Raw genomic sequence first — 21420 nt, 5'->3', positions numbered from 1 at the left:
AATTATTAATATTCCTAGCAGAGATCCAGAATCCACTGCACTGCTCCATTCTCTATCATCTCCTACTGTGCTCTTTGTACTATTTTGATTTTTCTATTTGCAACAATTAAGTGCAGAGATGGAAGCGCTCTCAATTCCCACTTGTTGAAGAACTCTCAGCAAAAAAGGCAGCAAACCAAAGTTATCTAAATTTAAAAAAACCTGTCAGTCTCTCTATTAACTTTCCCTTTTTCTGAGCTTTTGTAATAAATAGCACTTCTGAATCTTTGCTTTACAGTATCAAACAAAATAAAACTCTACTGCAAAAAAAATTCAGAAGCCAAGTTCCTCCCTTCACATAGAAGTAAGAACCTACCCAAAGGTCAAGACATTAACAAGTTTTCTACCATCACCACACAAATACCACAAGAAGGTTTTCAAAAAGGTTTGTACCTTTTTTTGCCTTGCTCCTGTTTCACATGCCCCCTGTTCATGCATACATCCAGTTACTGAAATTCCTGATAACACTAAACACCAAGGTTACTTTTTAAGCAACATCTGGAGTTATTTTATCATCACAAACAAATTCTTTTGCAAAAATAAATGCTGATGTACATTCCTCTCTCAGGATCTAAGAGAATCTACTCAAGAATAACATAGAAATGTCATACACTTTTTTATTCTCAGAAAACAAAACCCATCAGCTGCAAACTTATGTCCATGCTGGTACAAACTTAATAGAGTAGGTCTTGCGTTTTAACAGATATAATGGGAGAAGAGTATGAATGAAGTTGTAATTAAAAAAAAAGGGAAATAAATGCAACAACTCTTCATTAATAATAAGCACCTTTTATTGACTGTCATTCCATTCAATTTCTTAAACTGCTGAGCTACAGTCCAGTTGAGCATTTAAATAAAAGATAATGCAATTTGACTTGTACAAAAAGTGTTATACCTGGGTGGCACAGAATTAAAGTTCTATTTTAAAAAGCCATAGACACAAATAATCACTACCTGTGGTTTGAAAATTAAGTCCTATGTATTTCAAAGTAAAAATCAACATATATCTTCCATATGATGTTATGCTTGTAAAAATGCCTACAAAAATGTTTGTTCAGAAGGCAGACTGGTTGGAAAATATTTTCTATTTCACCATTTAACAAATGACATCACTTCACAAAAACTACTAGGCAGCAAAATATTTCAGGTGAATTTCACACATTAAAAGAACCCCTGACATCATCGTGTCCCCAGCGATTTCAGAAGGGCCACTACAGCTCAGCACAGCAAAAAAATCTGTGTGTACAGACTAAAATTCAGCTACATAGCATTTCTTACAAGATTTAATTCAATGCTCAGGAAATTCAAAAACCAAATACACCTAGGAGTCTAGTCATCAGATACTGGTTATTCCTGTTCTTTTTCCTTGCTGCTTTTAGAATTTTATGTCTGCGTCATGAAGGGTATATGCTATTTCCCAATGTTTAAGATATCTTCAGAATTGATTAGCAAACTTTTTGAGAAACTGGCAAATTGCCTTTTATAAAGAATAATTAAAATGGGGTTTTTTTTGCCATTTTCTTCTGACCTTATTCAACTTCTACCAAGCCAATAAAATTAACCAGAGCTATTTTGCTGCAGGAACATCAGCTTATATGCCAACACAAATATGCAGGCAAAATAATTTATTTTATTAAAAATTAGCACGTGAGTGCAAATTAAACTTCTTCTGAAAGTCCTGGACTCTACACAGTTAAAGTTTTTCAACAGTATCCAAGAAGAAATAAAACTCCATCTCAGGAAACAGAAAGAAAAGATACTGAAAATCCTTCATTATACATGCAAAATGGCATTTCCTGGAAAAGCTAAAATCATGTGGTTATTTTCCTTTCAATTTCCTTTTCCTGTAGGATGGAAAGTTATTCCAAGAGATAAAAAACATCATCACTATTATAAAATAGTGGTGTCTCCTCATGTCAGACTTAAGTTTGTTATCTGCAAAAATCAATATGAAAGCAGAGACAAGCAATTCGGTTTGTAGCAGAAATTCTTTTATATCCAGGCACCATCTTTTTCCCCCTGCAAAAGAAACCCATGTGGGAAATGATCCTTTAAAACAAGGCCATTAAAACCAAACAAAAATAACAAATAGAGCAAGAAAACCTAAGCAAAGGCAGGATACATTACTGAGGCAGTGAATGGGATTAGAAGACATGAAGAGTTAGACATCTGTATCAATTCTACATGGCTGAGATCCTGGGTTTCTACTCTGCTTGGACCACAGAGTTCTCAAAGCACAAACAGGGATTTATTTTTTATTCCCAAAGCAGAAACAGGGATTTATATTTTATTCCCCTTCCCTGCCTGTGTTTTTAAAGGCATCAAAGATATCCAGGATGCATTGAATGTTTCATAAGGCCAACAGAACAAAACATTTGCTCAAAAACTTGAGTTAATTTTGTGAAATAATGTTGACTAAAAATGGAATAGCTTACATCAGAAAGGCAGCACACTTCACCCTTAAATCAAAGATTTTTCTTGGATTCAAGCTCCAGAATTCTTACTACACATAACACAACCCGATCCTCCAGTGACATTTTTCCTCCATTTGCCATAACTCAGTCAAGAAAGTCTCAGTGTCCATCCTTTTACTTCAGCAAACACTGAGCTGTGACATGGTTGCTTACAGGCGAAGGCAGATTTCACACTAAAAGGAGTGTTATTAACACAAATAAGAAACTAATCCAGGTGTAATCAAAAATTTGATCTTCCTTCACTGAGGTACTTAACATATGAATACTAACAACTGTATAATTTACTAAATAAATGTATCAACTTTCTTGAGACATCAAATCATATAATTAATAAATATTCTAACAGACAGAGTGAGATAATTAATCATGGTATAAACCCAAATAGTAAAATGATATATTAAAATTAACAGACTAGTTATAATTCTTAATGTGCATAAATGATACAAACTGAAAAATTAACAAGCAATTAAAGGTACTCAATTGCTCTTGACGTTTTATGTCCCTCCAAAAGAGATTTTTTTGGGGAGGACTTAAATCAATGCCATCAGTAACAAAGGAAACAGAGGCTCACCTTAAATCTAATTCACAACTCAACCCTGCCAGTATGCCAGAAATAGTATTTTTTCCATAATACTATGTCCAATAAGAGTAACTTTTTTAGTGATTGATTTTCCTACAGGTGAACTTTCTGGAGACACAGTGAAATAAGAACGGCTCCATTTCTCTTAACAACTGGATGCACCTTGTGCCGAGTGAGCTCAAGGTAACAAACTCCTTGAAAAAGGAACTAGGGAGGTGCAAATGGGACATCCATGAAGGGGACAAACTTGATAGCCCAGAACACCAAATTCCTTCTTTAGTTCATAAGGCAGTGTGGCATTAGTTCCAAAGAAGTAACAATCTCTTCCTTGCCATTCACTGTCACTGGTGATGTTTCAATACTGACACAGGTCCCTTGGCCTCTCCAGACAGGAGTACCTTGCTCGTTTTCAACACAGACAGCAAGTTCTCCCTGTCACATCTTCAGGCTGGAGCAGAATTGTGATCATTTTGTTCTACAGTGACCCTTACAAAAGAACAAAACAAAGTGCAAGGCCCAAATTCTATCTGGAAGACTCAAAAATGGTTTTGGGCTTTTGTTCATTTGCAGGAACTATTCATACCTGCTAAGCCAAGGCAGATGCATGTGAACCATAGTGGAGTTTCCTAACAGTCACATTACTTAGCAAAGCACAGCATCTGCTCCTTCTGTAATCACATCTGAAATCAATGCTAAAGAACAATCTTCTACAATCTGTGCACTATCACAGCAACTCTCCATTTCTAAAATGGAAGCTGTTTTTCCAAATAACCACCTGAATGAATAAGCTGAGAAAGAGCAGAAAATTGAAAACAGATGGTGACCATTTCTGCAAAAGAATCTTTAAGAGCACATACATTTAAGTTCTGATTTTGTTATCCAAACTTTTTGTGTCACTGTCAATGAACATTTCTCACAGACCATAAGATACCCTTAGAGATCTTTACTGACAAGACTGTAAAGGCAGCAATGTTTAGTTACCCAAACATAAAAACCACAATTTGTGGATGCACCATTTGGGCAAATTCATCTTAGGAAAGGGAGCACACACAGGATATTACCATTACTGCATGACACCCTTGATATTTCACGCCTTCCACAGAACAGTTCATTCCTTAAGCCCCAGAAATGCCACAGAACAGTCACTTAAAATATTTTTACAGCTGGAAATCATTTTTTTCTGAATTTAACATATCTGTAGGTAAACAGAATTAGCAACATTTGTTCTGAACAAAGCAGCACATCCTGTTCCCCCCGCCTCCTCCCGAAAATGCCGTTCCCTTTCTCATCCCAGCTCCCGGCCAAGGACACTGCAGCTTTGTGGAGCGCGAATTCCCCGCGCACACGGCGCAGTTACACAACTGAGAGGGGCATCCTCACCCAACACAGACAGATTTTACTCCACATGCACTCTTCCCACGTAGACTAGGAGGACATGTAAAGTATTGTGCTGACTTAAGACCATATAATTTTAATGACAACAAAACCAGTAACATAGCAGAAAAAAGAGAAACAGATACCGCCCAAGATTTTCTTTATGAGATCGGTTGAGATGAGGCATTCAGGATGAACCAACACTGCACAAAAGAAACTCTAAAAATCCTTTAAAGTTGTCGGACTTTCCTGTCAGTGTTTTTAATGTTGACATCCAGTGTCTCTACTTTCTTTGTGAGCCGATCCAACATATCATCCTGCTCTTCTATTTCAGTCTGCAGGCCAAGAGCAAGGCTTTTCAGGCGACTCAGCCCAGAGGACATCTCATCTGTCAGGGCAGAGGGACCATAAGGGATCAAAGTGCTATAACTCATATTATCTAAATGGACACTACGAGGGTTCCTCCCTCTCCAAATCCCTGGGTTTGAAAACGTTAGATACAATTCCTCAAGTCTGAGTGTTCCTCTGAAATAGAGGAAGAGCTGGTATGTTCAGAGTTGTACTGTTCCTACCAGAAATGGTCACTTCCTCCTTTTTACATTTGGTGTTAAGCAAATACTTAACATCAAATTGGATCTGTATTAAATTACATACCCTGCAATGTAGTTTTTACCTTTTTTTTAATGTATCTCATAGAAAATTTGGTACTTATTTTCTCTGCTCAGCATACACAGTATGATCACTACTTCAATTGCTTTTCTTTAAACTTTATGCAGAGATGATACCAGTGCATTGATGATTTAAGCCATTATTTATCGTAGATGAAAAACTCCAATTTCTAGATTTTGTAATTGACCAAAACATGACAATTTCATTGCATGACTGATTGGTATAAATGCTTCTTGAGGTAAGTTTTCCACAGAAAACTTGTGAACAGAACAAATGGGCTTCCACTAGCTACTGTGACCAACCATTTCTCTTTGATTTATCCCTTTCTGATTTTTTCCAATATTGTCTTTCTAGGTCAGATGCACAGTGACACATGTAAGCCAACAGGCACTTTGTCTATATGCTACAGAACAAAGGAAGGCAAACTCAGCTGAATGGTTTTGAGAAGTAATAAAAGAAAAAGGAAATTCAGTGCCTTTAAATTCTTAGCAATGTATTTCAAAAACTGTGCATTGCTTTAAATTATTTGGGTCTAAAGTGACGTACCATGTAGATAGTTTTGAAATGCAAATACAAGCAAATGATTTTTTAATTAACATCAAATTTTCCATGTTAACTAAAAAAGTGTTGGCAATATATCACTTAATAATTTTATCTGGTTTAGGAATCAAAACTCACAATTGTACGACATCAAACAGCTTCAGTTTCCTCACTCACCTAAGTTGGTATCAATCTTCTGGTGGTAAGCTCGCAGTTGTTGGTTCTTTGGGTAGGCATCCTTTTGCACTGAGGAAACTAAATCTGCTTTGTTGAAATCATCATCTGTTAAGAGTACAGAATATTATATAATGAAAAAAACATATGAAAAGAGGTTTTGAAATTTTAGCAAGACTGTTAAAAATTAGTTTGAGTGCAGCTGCCACATAACCATAGTATCAGGAGTGGTCCGAGACCATTGTCTACAGGCCAGCTCTCAAGACGAACACTAAAGGTACAATAATTCTCTTTTAGAGAGAATTGTAGCTCTAGCAGGGAGTCGGGAGAGGAAAGCAAAAGCCCCGAGCTCCCCTCCCTGTGGGCAAAGGGCAGCGGCGGTCAGCGGGGCCGCAGGGAGCGGCCGCAGCCGAGCCCGCCGGGGCCGCGCCGCCCTCTGCTGGACACAGCCCGGCACTGCAGGGGTGCGACGGGAGCCGTCTCCAAAGGCTTCGCTTCGCTACTCACACAGCATCATCGATATCCTGCTGCTTCCCGTCCTTACTGTGTTACATAGCCCGGGCCCACTCGATAAAGAAACAGCTATTTAGTTAGAAAAAGCCCTCACAGAAGTTAACAGATTGAGAGGAGAGAAGGAGGAATGAGGCCAAACTCCATACACCACCTGAGAATCAAGAAATACCTTCAGTATGAAGGGTTAGAATCCATGTTTGAAATAGCAAGGATAATGTGTCTGAAAACTATGACAAACAATGGTTGAAAGGAGAACCTCTGAAGGTTTAACATTCTGACAAGCTTAGGGAAACCCTGTCTGCACACTGTGTGCACCCTCTATGCAAATATAAGCACTGGGTGCTTTTAGTCTTTAAGGGGTATAACACCTTCACTAAGGATATAGAGAGTTTAATGGAAACTAGATTCTAAATTCTCTAGATTTCAAAGCATGAGGGCTGGGATACAAATCTCCAGGTGTTAGGCAGCAAGGTAAGTCAGCAGCTGGGCAGGCTGAAGGGTCTCTGCCTTCTGCAAGTTTGCCTCACATGGATGACAGGCACTCAGTGTAAAATAAAGTTAACAAACCTGAATTATCAAGCTTCCTTAAATTTGGATGGCTTTCCTGGTATTTTGACTCTTGTTCTTTACTAGACATCATTGCTTCTTTTAACCTAGTAAAAAAAAAATAAACAAAAAGAAAGCATTGCTATTGACCTCAGCATTGAAGAAAAAAGGTAGCTAAACCATCTCAGGAGTTCACAGGAGTCTGAAAGAACCAACAGACGTTTTACTTTCTTTTTCTGGTGATACTTCAGAGATGCTGTGGGAGACAAGTCCCAAATAAAAAGTTTATGTTACTCACCTGCTGTTAGCACAATATTCAGGGGCTCCATTCTGCTCTGGCTTGCTCTCTGGAGGTTTGGCTTTGAAGTAGTTCACCAAGCCCCCCCAAACACTCTTGATGCTGTTGATGTGCCTTTGACTCGTTTTCAAGTCCTGGTCCATTTTATCCACCATCTGCTCCGTGCGCCTCAGAGCCTCCCCCTGCCGGACGAGCTCCTAAGGGGCATTGCCAGAGAAAGGCAGACCATGAGGCCAGGGTAAACTGAGACATCAACAATTAACTCTAAAGAAAAATAACAGCGTTCCTTCAGCTGTGCAGATTATTTCTGAGGGCAGACAGCTTTTTCCCTTGCTCTCCTTCCTCCAGGGCATTTCAATCAATAGCTGCTTGTCAGCCACTGCATTACCCAGCTGTAAAATCCTCATCCCTGCGAGGTGCCGGGTCCCTGGCACCCACAACAAACAACATCCACGAGTTTTCTGTCCCAGCCTTTTGTCAAGCTGACATTTGCATCTATGGCTGACCACCAGATGGGTGATGTGGTGGAAAGTCACAGGTTTATGGCAGGGGAATGAGCAAGCAGGACAACTTCTAGTTATGAGTGGCACCTTCATTGGGAAGGGATTCTATTTTCACCTTACTGGGATGTTTCTGATAATTTAGAAATAGTAGAACCAAAGGAAATCAACAACAAATAGAATTTCTTCAGACTCCAGGAATATTTTAGCTAACTTTAACAGTGCAAGATTTAGGAAATTTTATATATAGAAGAACATTATTTTCTAATTCAGCAGCACAAGCACTATTCCAAAGTAATCCAAAACTTAATGCTGGCAGGAAAGTTGCCTGCGGCTACCACCAGTGCAAAACAACAAAGAACTTATGTTCATATTCTTCCTGGGAAATTTTAGTTGAATATTCTTTTCTTCTCCCTCTCAATAAAGCACAAACACACAGACTTCAAGTTTCACCACAAGCCTTGTGTCAGCCTGAATTTCTGCCTCCTCACTTGTGATTTCCTTAACAAACAAATCATGAGCCTGAAAGTTCACAGAAATGCCACCAAGAGCCCTCTGAGCACAAGGACTGGCTGCAGCTTGGGCATGCTCCGGGGTTAATTCAGGCAAGCACATCACCATCCCACCACGGCAGGTGACACAGTGGACAAGACCTGTACGAGCCCGAGCACAGAGTGCTGAAACAGAGCCTGAGGAATGACGGAAATGATTAATCAGGGTGAACCCAAGCACATCACAAACAACCAACAGGGAAGGGCCTTCATCTGACCAACAGAACTGCTAAAAACCTTTTAGTCAGCTAAAAATTAGTAAGAACTGTGGAAAGCAGCTGAAAACGCGGCTGAGTGCCAGCCTCAGTTCTATTCAGACACACAGGCTACTGTAACCGGGATTTTTCCCTCAAAACCCAAACACCACCACCCAAGAAGCACATGGAGGCAGGCTGGCTGGCAAACACCGAGTAAAGAGAGACTTTTCAGGAGACTGTCCGGGGGACAGGCAGAACCAGACTCCCCTCCCGGGGTGTGGGCGAAGGGGCAGCGCTCGGGCCCTGCGGCCGCCCCTCCCCAGCGGCCCCGGGGCGAAGGCTCCGCTCCCGGCCCCGACCCACCTCGGAGGCGGCCACGCCGATGCGCTCGGACTCGTAGAGAAGCGACAGGGAGCGGGTGGTGCTGTCGGCGGTGGCGGCGGAGCGGCGCAGCACCTCCTGCTGCAGGTACCGCTGCCGGTCCGCGCCGCCCGCGCCGCCGGGACCCGCCGGCGCCACATCCTCCTCCTCGTCCTCCGCGAACGGGTTGTAGCTCCTCGGGAGCGCCGACATGGCACCGCCGCCAGCGAGGACGTCCGCCAGGAGCCCTCGCCCTCACACAAGCCCCCAAGACCCGCCTCGGGCCGCGGCCGCTCCGCCGCTTCCGCCCACAGCACCGAGGGCCGGGCGGAAGCGCTGGGCGCGGCCACCGCCCGCCTCCCCCCGCGGGGCGGGGTGAGCGCGCCGCAGCGCCGCTGGTGGGCAGCGGCTGCTGGGCGGGACCACGGCGGCGGAGGGGGAGTGTGTGGAGGGATGGCCGCGCAGGGAGGGCGGGGCACCGGGCGGAAGTGAAGCCGCACTGGGCGCTGCCATCTTTGTGTCATGATTGGTGCGCCGTGCTCCCGCGGGAGGCGCAGATCTCGCGGGCGGGGGCGAGGCGGGCTGGCCGGCGCCGTTCCCCAACAACATGGCGGCCGCGGCGGTGGCGGCGGCAGCGGCGGCTGCGGCCACGGCGGCCACGGCGGCGGCGGCCGGGTCGGCGGCCGCCACTGCCGGGACCGCCGCGGCTCCCTCCGCGGGCCCTGCGGGGCGCGGGAGCAGCGCGGCCACCGAGCGCGGCTTCTACTTCAACACGGTGCTGTCGCTGGCGCGGTCGCTGGCCGTGCAGAACCCGGCGCCTCTGGAGAAGGTGAGAGCGTTTGTGGGGAGCGGCAGCTGCGTGTGGGGGCTGAGTGTGTGCGGGCTGCGGGGCTGTCACGCGTGGGGGCCGTGCCGCGGCAGAGTGGCCGCTGTGCGCACAGGACTCGCCAGCAGCCCGGTGGGCGCCGTTCGTGGCCCCGTCTGTGCAGTTTGTGCCGTGTGTGGGGCGTCCGGCCGCCCCCTTGGCTCTGTCACGCGTGGGGAGCGGGTCAGGGGCAGCGGGCGTGCCCGCGGGCCGGGAGGTGCCCCGGGCGCTGCGGTTGTGCCTGTGCGGGGCTGTCTGTGGGCTCTGAGGGGGCTCTGTCACCCCAGCACCGTCCTCCCTGCGTGCGGGGCAGCCGCGCCTCAGGGATGCTCGTGTGGGCCAGCGTGACCCAAAAATTCGGGTCAGCTGCGCACCGTCGGGGCAAGGAGCTGGATCTTGCTGCGTATCCCCCAAGTGTGTAGAATATGGCCTTGTAGGAGTAATTAGTCTCAGTCTAATTAGGGCTGGTTGCTTTCCTCCCCGTATCTGGTTCAGTCCAGGCGATGCCATCAGTGCCGGGTACAATGTGGGTGGGATAAGGCTGTGCCGAAGGGGGAACCCTTCGCGGGCCCCGTGTCCGGGCAGTGCCCGAGGGGCTGCCCCGCTCGGGATGCACAGCCCGGTGCGCTGGCACTGCGCACCAAGTGACTGTCACCAAGTGACAGCATGTCCGGGCTGCCTCAGGCAGTCATCGTGACTAAACAGCTGAAAAAAGCACCGCTGTGCGCTGATGAAAATTATAGTGCGTGTTCTGCGCCGGCTGTTGCAGCCTTCTTTTCTTATTTCTTGTTCTGGAAATGTACCATTGGTGTGACAGCCAGCAGTGAATAATTTTTCTGCGCCCTGCTGTTGGTTCACAAATATCCAGGGATTTTAATTTATTTTTCCAGTTTGACAGAGTATAGCCATTCAATGATATTAACAGTTCATATCTAGCTGTAGTTGCTCACTCATGTTATTGTTATTGCAAATATAACCTGACGTGGAACACACGTATCAGCAGTCATTTTCCAAAGTTCATATTTTCCTCTGCTGTATTTTATGTTGAGCAAGAGGATTATCTGTGTTGTACTACAGGTCTTGTAATTAGGAGGTCTGGCATTTGAAGGACCAGAATCTCAAATTCCACTGAATATCCAGTAAATTCTTCTAATCCTCTAAGGAGGTTGTTCCTTGCTTTAGAAATTTCAAGGTGGGATGTTCAGAGAGTTAGCTAAATATGAACTTGACATTCAAGTATTAGTAAGTCGAACAGTTGTTTATTATGAAGGCTGTTCTTAGATAATATTTATTAACATCAAGGAAATGTATAAAAAGACAACATGCCTTTTCCCATTTATTAACAATTCCATAAAAGAATAAAGTATTTGGGAGGTTTTATATGTTCTTTAAATGTGTGTTTGTGGAGTATGGAGAGAAGTAATAGATAAGTAGTGAGAAAGTAATACTTCTGAAAACTGAATCTGTTGTGTTACAAGGATTTGAGCAGGAGTCATACACAGGTTGCTAACAGTTAATTGTTCACTGTATATGTAGAAGGCATTGGTGCAGCTGTAACCAAAGCTGCATCCACCTATTTTTTGTTTGAAGGAATTGAGTAAATACAATAAAAGTGCCTGCTCCACATTTCCTGCACATCTAAAAGTGAAGCAGTGGAACGAAGGCTTTATCATACATTAGCACTTTGATCAAGTGTTGAGGAAAAGCTTTAAATCAGCCCATGTTGTAGAAAAAATGTTTGACATTTACTTGAGGCTTTTCTGTCTTTTTCTGGTTTCTGTCACTCATCACTCTTTCCTGGCCCTTGGATGTTCTCACTGACATTGATGACTGAAGGAGGGTAACGTGGCCAAATCTGTTCCAGAAGATGGAGAGGCTACCGTGCATTTCAAACAAGCTTCAATTTGTTTTTCAGTCTCGTTCCACTGTTCTTTCCCTCTGCTGTTTTTCAGGTACAAAAGCTGCTCTGTATGTGTCCAGTGGATTTCCATGGCATTTTCCAGTTGGATGAACGTCGTAGGGATGCTGTTATTGCTTTAGGAATCTTCCTGGTTGAATCTGACCTTCAGGTATTTTTCTCCCTTAGGCTACCTGTTTACCTTCAAAGATCTGGATTAATTCAAGTTTAGTTGTTCAGTGAATGAAAAGTTGTATTTGCTCTTCATACGATTAAAAAGGTCAGAGATAAGGGATGGATGCAGTCAGGAGAGCACAGGAGAGCAAGGAAACACTGCTAAGTGTGATAGGCAGTAGCCATGGCACTGCCACAGCCAAACTGCTGCTGTGTTTTCTGGCCACCATGGCTAAGCAGACAAGGGAAGGAGTATTCAGGAGGATTTACCCACACCAGATGTGTCGCTGCATGTTCTTCCCCACCTGCCCCTGAGTGACAGAGCTGCTCCAGTGCGTTCCTGAGGGCCAGGTTAGCAATAGCCCTTTCATGCCAGGATGAGCAGACAGGGCACACAGGCTGCATTGTGCACAAACATCCCTTCTGTGTCTGCCAGCAGGGCCAGCACAAGCTGCTTCTCTTCCCTTTGCCTGCTGGGCCTGGTATTGTTCTGTGTAGAGGAAAGGAGGCATGGACACAGTCCCAGGTCTAATGCTATTAGACCTCACTTTAAATTCATTCATATTGCTAAAGGTTTTCATCAGGCCTGAATTGTTTCCTGTTTAGTAACCATGTGCTATGGTACAGCTTGCATGGATATTATTGCCAGTGTTCTTTTTTCTTTTTGTGTTTGTTTGGGGTTTTTTTACGAGGCAGCTGTGCTGTGCTTTGATTTGCAGGTGAGGGAGCTGAAGTGTTACATAGATGTGTGAAGTGGCTTGCATAAGGCCATGAGATGCATCACATGCACTGATTTCGCACTGGCACTCTAAATTTCCAGCTGTTTAAAAATTATTTTGGGAGCTTGTTGTCAATTAATAAAACGTTTGGGTTAGGTACTATTCTGGAACTTTCTTCTCCAGTTTTTACAGAGAATGAACTGCTGCCTGGAGTGAAAGGCCTGGATTTAAGGGACTGAATTGGGTTACTTTGATTTGCTTGTTTTGAAGTCAGTTTTGGAACAGTCAAGGCAGTGGAGTAATCATTAGAAGCAACTTTTGTGTGCGCTAATGTAATTTTACCATATCTCTAAAATATCTTGAGATTATATGGTTCAGCTTTTCTTCTCCATTTCAAATAGAATATTTTCCTATTTAGCACAAGGATAATGATCGCTAAAATATGTTGAGATGATATGGTTCAGCTTTTCTTCTCCATTTTAAATAGAATATTTTCCTCCTTAGCACAAGGATAATGTGGTTCCTTACCTCCTGCGGCTCCTGAAGGGCCTTCCCAAAGTCCAGTGGATAGAAGAAAGCAACGCACGGAAAGGCAGAGGTGATGTTTGGGTTGTTTGATCTTTGTTGTGGAGTGCCAGCCAGGAAATGGAAATACCAAAGGTTGTTCAGGACGTGGTTCAAGGGGAGGGGAGAAGTCCTGCTAGGTTCTCACTTAGCTCCTGGCTTGACAGCCTTTGATATTGATTTTCTTTAGAAGCCAAAGGAAGTTGAATAGATCCCTGTTTTCCTGCTTGGCTGGTTTTTGATGAATTGCACTTTCCAAAGAGTTCTGTGTTCAATGTATTTTGTTACTAAACTGGAAAAGGTTGTATAAGTAGCTAGAGTAGGAGAGTTGAACATGAGATTTGCATGCTCTACTTTTAGCTTTCATGCTTAGTTGCTGTTTAAACCACTTCATTTTTTTGCTCCCTTAGTGTAAGAATACTTTTATACAGTATTATGTAATTAAGGTTTATTTCAGATTAGCTGAAAGCCTGGGAAGGTTTTTAATTCTGATTTTTCTTGAAAAATTTACGCTAAAATTTGATGGTTAGAGTGCTTCTAAATTTTGTATGTACTCCTATTTCTCTCTATACAGTCTGTCTCAGAACTTTATGATACGGGAGCCACTTGCATCTTCTTGCTTTATTACAGTTTGCTCTTTCTATGTTGGTTCTCTCTTCATGATGTGTAAGTGCGTGATTTCTCTCCATTACTTTGCAGGTTTGCTTCCAGTGGCAGAAAACTTCAGCTTCTGCTTGGTGACGTTGTTGTCTGACGTGGCTTACAGGGACGCGTCTCTCCGGGAGCAGGTGGGGTTTCAGCTGGTGCTGTTGCATTACCCAGAGCTCCAGTGCTGAATCCTGACCAGTGTCTGCAGCAGGGCACGGCTGCTCCTGTCAGCAGGGGCGCTTTGCTTTAGGGTGTGCACTGATGCATTCATTGCTTGTGTGAATAGTGAATTCGCTATTCATACCTAGAGGATGTTCATAGGTCTGCAGGTACTTTTGGGTGTCAGTTGCTGAGCCCAGAGTTTTAGAATTCCAGTTTTGATACTGAGGTTGGGAATGCTCAGTTTTATTGTGTAGTACTTGCAGCTCACTGCAGACTTTGCAAGAGAAGCTCTGTAGCCTGAGTGAGTGCAGTGTAATCTTTCAGTCACACAGCATTAAGAAATCTTCACAGAGGTGCTTACATTAATATTTACAAGTCTCATTTGTTATAATGATTTGGTGTAAGATAATGATATCTCTTTACCAGAAGATATTTTTATATGTGTGTCTTGATGACTTTAGATTTTGGATGCAGTCCTACAAGTAATGCAGTTCCTGTTGGGAATGTGCCAGACACCGCAAATGCACGATAAAGGTAGTGATAAAATTGTTCCTGTATTTGTAACTCCTCTCCTCTGAACTTCTCTTGTGTTTGTTTGGTGGTTATCAGGATCAGTCCTGGAAAGTGAGTTTTGTCTTTCAGCTTCCCTTAGCACTTCTCTGTTCTGTTTATTGCTGACTGGAAAATACGGAAGCAGAATTGTAGTAATTTGTGGTGCTTTCATGGTTTTTTTCTGCTTGTACAAATCAGTTGTTATAAAGCAGTTTAGGCTCTAACAGTTCAGTGAAGCGGTAGCAAAAGCATGAAGAGGAAGATGTTACTGTTCATGTGCTGTTACATGTGTTTTTCTTTTCCAGAATATTTATGCAAGTATGCAGTGCCCTGCCTGATAGGAATTTCTCGAGCCTTTGGTCGCTACAGCAATTCAGAGGAGGCTCTCCTTTCAAAGCTTTTTCCTAAAATTCCCCCACATACCCTGAGAGTTCCAGAAGAGCTCGAAGGAATTCGCCGGCGATCCTTTAATGATTTCAGATCAATTCTTCCCAGTTCTCTGCTCACTGTTTGCCAGGAGGGAACACTGAAGAGAAAGGCTAGCAGTGTATCCAGCATCACACAGGTTTGTATGGCTTGCTCTGTGTTGGAGTCAGCACTGAGATGATTTCTTGGTCTCAGTGGAGTTAAGACTTAAGCCTGGATGTGTAGAGAGTCTGTTAACACAATGTCTGACCAAAACCAAATATCTTTATTGTGGTTCCACAGCTGAGTTTCAAAGTAGTTTGGGATTTTTGAATTACAGAACTAGAAATGGCAGTTAAAGTAGCAACAGTACTAGCAAGTCTCTATGGAGTATTTGGCAAATCCCATTCCTTGTGTTATTATCATTAAAAGGCTTTGTAATGTATATCTGTAAAATTGGGAAGCTGACACTTAATGGCTGAAGTTTTCACAAGAGGATACAGGAGCTCTTCGTGGTTTCACCAGGGGCTGTGGATGTTCATTGTCTTGGAGGAGGACTGGATTCAGATGGTGGTTTGAAACTACAGATTGTTATTGGCACAGTTCATACGGTAGAGAAGTCATTATTCAGATCTCTTCCCTTTAGTCAAAACGCATGAACTGGCATTTTTTAACTTCCCATTTTTGGCTGGAACTGAGCTGTTACACCCAGAAATATGTATTTCCTGTTAGTTTTGCTTGAAGCTGTATTTAATTTAAAAATGTACAATCTATTCCCTGACAGGTTTTTAAATGTTTTATAAATATTTTCTAAAATAAGGTTTTTGTGCAATGTTTCAGGTTAGTCCTGAGCGTGGGCTTCCCCCTCCCAGCTCTCCTGGAGGACCTGCTGCAGTTCATTACTTTGAAGGTAGATTACCTTAAGGAACAGTCTGTGATTTGGGGTTTTGTTGCTATTTATATAAAATTTTAAACAGAAAACCTTTTGACCCCTTTCTCTGCCGTTTAGAATTCTTACAGGAATTCAGTGGCACATGTTGGTTAGGATTTAAAAAAATGTGGTTTTAAGACAGTAGGAAGTAATTAACACCAGTAATTTCCAGGTTCAGTTATTTTTTACTTGTTTCTTGATTCCCTTCCTGCTAGGCAGTGCCTAGTACTGGAGAGCTTAATTCAACTAGGCCAAAAAGATTTCAGGAGATTAGCCTGAGTAACTTTGAGGAACAGGAGTTAATACTGTGCTTCAGTAGACAACTGCATTGTTGATCTAGGGTCTGGAATTTTGAGGCTTGTGGCACATTGTATAAATCCAAAACAACTGCTCCATTTGGAGTGAGTGTGATGTGGGTCACTATGGAAGACTCAGTAATTTGCTGGAGCAAGAAATATTAAAGGAGACACTGGAGTGTTCACTAATGTGCATTAGTTACTGTATCATAAAAGGCCAAAACCTGAGAAAGTTTCATGAGTCAACATGCAAATTCTTTACTGAGTTGTGGTAGAGCTCCATCTGTGAGTTCTAACTCAAAGCAGGGCTTAAAAATAAACTCTCCTTCATGAATCATGTGGAGGACTAACTCTGCATCTGAGCTGTTCTGGTGTCTCTTAGTTTTGTCTGGCCCTTTCAGGTTTTTAGCAATTTGGGCTTTCTCTGTTTCTGAACCATTCTCCTCTCTCCTGGTTTAAACAAATTTCTGCCACATTGCTTTTCTTTTTCCTTCACATTGCTATTTCTAGGGGCATCTCTTCCTCAGTCATATAATGGGATTGCAGGGTAATTCTTAAACTGCCAAGTAGGAACAGACCTGTTTATCTTCTGTCTGCTGTGTTGAACCAGTTGAACCAGTGTATTCTTCTTCAGTGTTGTGAGCTTCATGGTTTGAATTTAAAAAAAATAAACAAAACCCAAAGGCTGCAGGTTAGAGAGATACTACTGTAGTAGAACAAAAATGATCTTAAATCTGTAAGTGAATATTAGACAACTTTGTAAAAGCTTTTGAATTATTTTAGTTGTCTCTCTGGTAGGGTTATGATTATTCCAGTCAGGTTTTTATTTTCAGTACTAACTTCTACCAGATATTTCAGCTACAGTCAGTCCTTGTATTGCTTCTGTTGATATAGTTTGTGATAGTCTTGCCTTCTGAAAATGAGTGGTGGTGACCTTGGTTTTATTCTGGCCAAGGTTAACAGCTTAAAAAAAAAGAACTGAGGACAGTTTTTTTGTTATTGTCAATAAATAGTCCTGCTTGAAAGCCTGTTAATCACGAGAACATGACTTTAGCACAGCCAGCTGAGCACTTTAGAAAGGCATGAGATGTAATTTCTCAAGAGGAAACAGAGCCAAGGGCAGTTTGCTGAGCAAGTTGTTTGCTTAATAGAGTACTTGAATCTGAAAAATAATTTGATTCTCTTTGCTTTCAAATTGCTGTGGTGAATTGGTGCCTATTCTGAGATGAACACTGTGCCATGTGTTCACTTCATCTAATACATGGGAAAACCTTGCAAGATTTGACTTAACCTGTCTTTGCATCTCTGTGCTTCTGATCTAAAGGGCATTTACAAATGTTTTCAGGTAGATGCACATCAGTAGCGTGGAAAGGTTTGTCAAAAGTATCTCTGACATGCACACAAGTTATTGTAATTAATTCTCTGTTGTGATAATAAACTTCTAATGACAATTTTATAATAGTTTTCTGTCCTAATTTACCAGTAGATGAGCTGAAATGCACCTCTGACAAGTTAAAGACTGTTAGAAAAAACTCTTCTGTAATGGCTAAATGTTTCCATTGAAGAAAATTCATATCCTTTCTCTCCTCAGACTTGTATTTCCATTTTTTTTTCTGATCAGGTTCATATCTTCCTGATGGGAGTGCACTGGATCCTGATTATTACTTCTCCACGGTCAGCTCCAGCTTTTCAGTTTCTCCTCTCTTCAATGGTATTAACAATAAAGAGTTTAACATTCCACTGGAAATGCTCCAACAGCTGTTGAACATGGTACGTGATGGCTGCTTAGGAAGTTTGCAGTGACAATGTGTTCTGGATATTTGCTAGAAATAGATGCAGTTTAAGCTTTTAGAATTGCAGGTAAAATGACAGGCTTTGTCTCTCAAGCTTTGTGTAATTTTATTTTTATGGCATTTAATGTCATGCTTAAAGAGCATTCCTGAAAAGCTCTCACATAAACCATGCAGAATTGGAAAATTAAGTAAGTTTATGTCAACTGCTTCCTGCTGGAGTCTTCCAGACCACTTGTGCTGGTGTAATCTGGATACTGCGAGTTGCTGAAATAGAGGATTTGGGTTTGCTGTGAGAGTGAGACTTCCTGAAGGGTTTGTTTGCTGGAAATTCACACAAGTGACAGAAGCTACAGGCCTTGGCTGCTTCTGGCATCAGCTACTCTGGAACAGCAGAGAGGCTCAAATGTTCTTGTTGCAGCCTTAATTTCACCTGAGGCTTTGCAGTGAGATGAGTTGTGTTTTCTGTGCATTAGCAAAATTTTATTAAATTATATTCTCTTCTGTCTAGAGTTACTAACAGGAAACACCCTGGTTTAGTTTGGGTTTTTTCCTCCATAGGTAAAGCAGATCGTTGAGGATTCTCTTCTGAAGACCTTAGATGCAGTTATAGCTGAAGTTACAGAGGTATGGTTTTACCTTCCTTCTTTAATGACTTTAATACTTCATTTTTTGCCTTACTACTTGCAAAATTAGTATTTTGCCTATGTAGGGTATGCCTTCTCTTTGCAAAATGGTACTAATTTCCTTTTTGAACAGTACTTTCAGTGGTTCAAATCGAGCCTTGGAATGTGTTAAATGGTGAAGGGAGTTGATATTTTTCACTAGCAGAGAAGGAAATAGTTTTTTCCCTGAATTAGCTTTGTTGCCCTAATAAATTACAGCATTGGTTGCCCCAAACTGGTTTATTGTAGACTAAGGTTTTTCTTGCACATTGCAGTTACGTTGTCTTTTTTCACATCTATGAAATGCACTGGTTGTTTTCAGTTTGTGGCCTGGAAATCACTGCTGCTCTTTCAGGTGCTATTTCTGTGAGTTTGTCACTGTTGCAGCTTGTGGGCTTTTGGAGCTGGCAGAACTTGGTTCTTTAGGTCTGTGAGGCCTCGATTCAGAACAAGGACTTGTTTCTTGTTCTCCCCTCCCCTGGGTGCAGTTCTGCCACAGCCTCCACCACATTTTATGGAGTTTGCCTCATTTCCTCAGGGCATAAAGCTGTGGTGAAAGGGGTGTGTGCTGAAATGTGTGCAGAAGTGACTCTGCTTTGCTCTTCTCCTTCCATCCAGCACTGTCACCTTCAAAATGTAGGCCTGAGTGGAGACAACTTCAGCCTCTCTTTCTGCCATCTCAGTAAAGTGAAAGCTTTGAGTCCTCCCTCTTTTTTTCTCTTTGTTTTTTTAGCCTCGTTGTAAGAGAAACAGATGTGCTCTTCAAACAGTGACTGAATCTTGTTTAATGCATTGAATGGCTGTACTTTTTATTTTGTTAAAAGTAGAGGGGGAGAAGCTGTGAGGTTACATCTTGTACCTGTTTTATATGCTTGTTTACATTGTGGAGGTGGAGTGAGATTAATTTATTTGTATAATAGAAAATACTTCCTTTAGAATCTAGCAGATTGCTTCTTTTCTCTTTCAGACGAGTGGTAGCACAGATCTCTATTACAAAACCTTCAGTGACCCTCTCTACCTTGCTCAGTTTAAAATGCTGAGAGACACACTATACTATATGAAAGGTACAGTATTTATTTTTATTTATTTATTGTTCATTATGTTTAGGATCACAAGCATCATCTGCTTGGTATTGAGTGCTTGAACATTGCTTTTGCATTTCCTGGGAACTCTACTTATGGTATTAAATCTGTATTTTGAAATGTTTCCATAAAAAAGGTGCTATGAAAGTAGAAAAAATGTTTTGACCACCATTAAAAGGATTAATAGATGGCATTTAAATTGTCTGTTCACTGGTGAACTGGTAGACTTTGTCATGATATTTACCTTTTAGACAGGACATAAATGTGATTAAGTAATATAATTTATAATGTAGCAATGACTTTTATATGTGCTGTTATTCTGATACACTGATTTCCATCCTTCCAGTATAATGTCGTTTCCTTTTCTTTCTTTAGACCTTCCCAACTCCTTTGTGAAGGAAATCCATGATTTTGTGCTGGAGCAGTTCAACAGCAGCCAGTCAGAACTTCAGAAGATCCTCCACGATGTGGATCGACTGCACAACGAGCTGAGCCCTCTAAAACTGCGTTGTCAGGCCAATGCTGCCTGTGTGGATCTCATGGTGTGGGCTGTGAAAGATGAGCAAAGTAAAAAAATGCTCCTTGCTCTCTGCAGTGTCTGTTTGTTGTGTTCTCAGTTGTAGCAATGCTTACCGAGTAGATGGTGCTCAGAAAATATTAAATATTTCAGTGGAATACTTCTTACTTTTAGAACACCAGAGTAAAACTTCCATCAAAAGGTTGTCACATCAGTTGGCTGAGTAGTTAGACATTTCTTTATAGGAATGGAAAGAGGAACTTCCTATTAATTATCTCCAGGGGATGCCATAAATGCTGAATTGCATGCAGCTATTTATTTTCTAGTTTGTGTTTTATTTATTGCTCTTAATGTCTTAAATATTTCTCAGTGGTTCTTTTAAAGGAAATTTTCTTCATTGCTAATGGGACAGGAAAGCTCTTTCTTACTTTTCCTCTATTTTCTTTCTTGTATAAATCTTACATCTGCTGAATATGTGAAGGATTTTTTTTTCTTTTGGACATTGCAATATTTGATTTCTGTTCAGTATGAAGTATGCTCAAAATCAGCTTTAAGTACTGTCATTCTTTCAGTCACAGTGTTGTTTGGTGCAGGTGCTAAGTTTCTAAAACTGTTCTTGCAGAAGCAGCACTAAATCTTATACTGCAACTTTGAAGCTTATAAATTCTCTCCATTATTTTAGAAATTACAGTAAGCATTGAGTTGTGTGTGGCCTAATAACAAATTGGAAATATTTTTTTCTGTTGGATTTTTTTTATTTAAGGTGCAGAAAACCTGTGCATCAAGTTATCAGAGAAGCTACAGTCAAAAACCTCAAGCAAAATCATCATTGCTCACATGCCACTGCTAATTTGCTGTTTGCAGGTCTGTCTTTACAGCATTTGTCATTAATTACTGTAATTACTCACTGTATCAGTGAGTGAGAGTTTGGGGAGTTTTACAGATTGCTGGAACATTTTATCTGCTATTTTTATTGCTTTCCATCACTGTGTTCTAGATTTGAATTTCAGAGCTCTGGTGTGAAAACTGGGAACCGCTTTTAGAATTTTCTTAGCTCAACTACTTCTTGAAGAATAATATTCAGGGGTTTTTTTTATCCAGTATTTAATTTCTGAGCTGTTTAGCTTCTTAGTCCATTACAAAAATAGTTAAAATATCAGGATTGGCAGGTCACTGAGGTTTTAGACTAAGCCTTGGTTATTCTAATTTTTGTCTTTATTGGGCACTTATCCAGTTTTAGAAATGTGTTTTCTACCACATCAGTTGTAAGTTGTCAGGTTCCTCTAAGTGTTGAAACTTGTCCAGTAACTTTATTTTTGGAGAGTGCAGTTCATTTCA

At 41.8% G+C, this 21420-nt stretch overlaps 2 protein-coding genes across 3 annotated transcripts in view; one reads left to right on the top strand and one right to left on the bottom strand.

Annotated features, from left to right (window-relative positions):
* Window positions 1–808: 808 nt before the first annotated feature.
* SNAP29 (synaptosome associated protein 29) lies at window positions 809–9157 on the bottom strand. The gene is made up of 5 exons (XM_063415833.1): window positions 8819–9157; window positions 7208–7404; window positions 6931–7016; window positions 5854–5958; window positions 809–4855 (listed from the first exon to the last, which is right to left on the bottom strand). The coding sequence occupies exons 1-5, from the start codon at window positions 9026–9028 to the stop codon at window positions 4698–4700; spliced, it is 756 nt and encodes a 251-aa protein (XP_063271903.1). The 5' UTR covers window positions 9029–9157; the 3' UTR covers window positions 809–4697.
* A 231-nt stretch (window positions 9158–9388) lies between these two features.
* PI4KA (phosphatidylinositol 4-kinase alpha) overlaps window positions 9389–21420 on the top strand; it is a 53771-nt gene continuing 41739 nt past the window's right edge. For both annotated transcript variants that reach the window (XM_063415503.1, XM_063415502.1), the window contains exons 1-12: window positions 9389–9644; window positions 11633–11749; window positions 12975–13068; window positions 13734–13822; window positions 14306–14378; window positions 14702–14961; window positions 15642–15711; window positions 17650–17798; window positions 18380–18445; window positions 19451–19547; window positions 19941–20132; window positions 20846–20946. In XM_063415503.1, the coding sequence (XP_063271573.1) occupies window positions 9423–9644; window positions 11633–11749; window positions 12975–13068; window positions 13734–13822; window positions 14306–14378; window positions 14702–14961; window positions 15642–15711; window positions 17650–17798; window positions 18380–18445; window positions 19451–19547; window positions 19941–20132; window positions 20846–20946 (1530 nt within the window). In that variant the 5' untranslated portion in view covers window positions 9389–9422. The remainder of the gene's footprint in view (window positions 9645–11632; window positions 11750–12974; window positions 13069–13733; window positions 13823–14305; window positions 14379–14701; window positions 14962–15641; window positions 15712–17649; window positions 17799–18379; window positions 18446–19450; window positions 19548–19940; window positions 20133–20845; window positions 20947–21420) is intronic.

The sequence above is a fragment of the Prinia subflava genome, chromosome 19, assembly GCF_021018805.1.
Source record: "Prinia subflava isolate CZ2003 ecotype Zambia chromosome 19, Cam_Psub_1.2, whole genome shotgun sequence".
Lineage (NCBI taxonomy): Eukaryota > Metazoa > Chordata > Aves > Passeriformes > Cisticolidae > Prinia > Prinia subflava.
The sequence above is the reverse complement of the archived record's forward strand: the minus strand, read 5'-3'. Positions and strand labels throughout refer to the sequence as shown.

Excerpts from the sequence above, each read along its gene's own strand:
- SNAP29 (XM_063415833.1), bottom strand. The coding sequence starts at position 9,028 with ATGTCGGCGCTCCCGAGGAGCTACAACCCGTTCGCGGAGGACGAGGAG. Across the intron at positions 5,959-6,930 it reads AAGGAAGCTTGATAATTCAG|ATGATGATTTCAACAAAGCA; the intron begins GTTTGTTAACTT and ends TACTCTTAACAG. Across the intron at positions 4,856-5,853 it reads GAAGATTGATACCAACTTAG|ATGAGATGTCCTCTGGGCTG; the intron begins GTGAGTGAGGAA and ends CTGCCCTGACAG.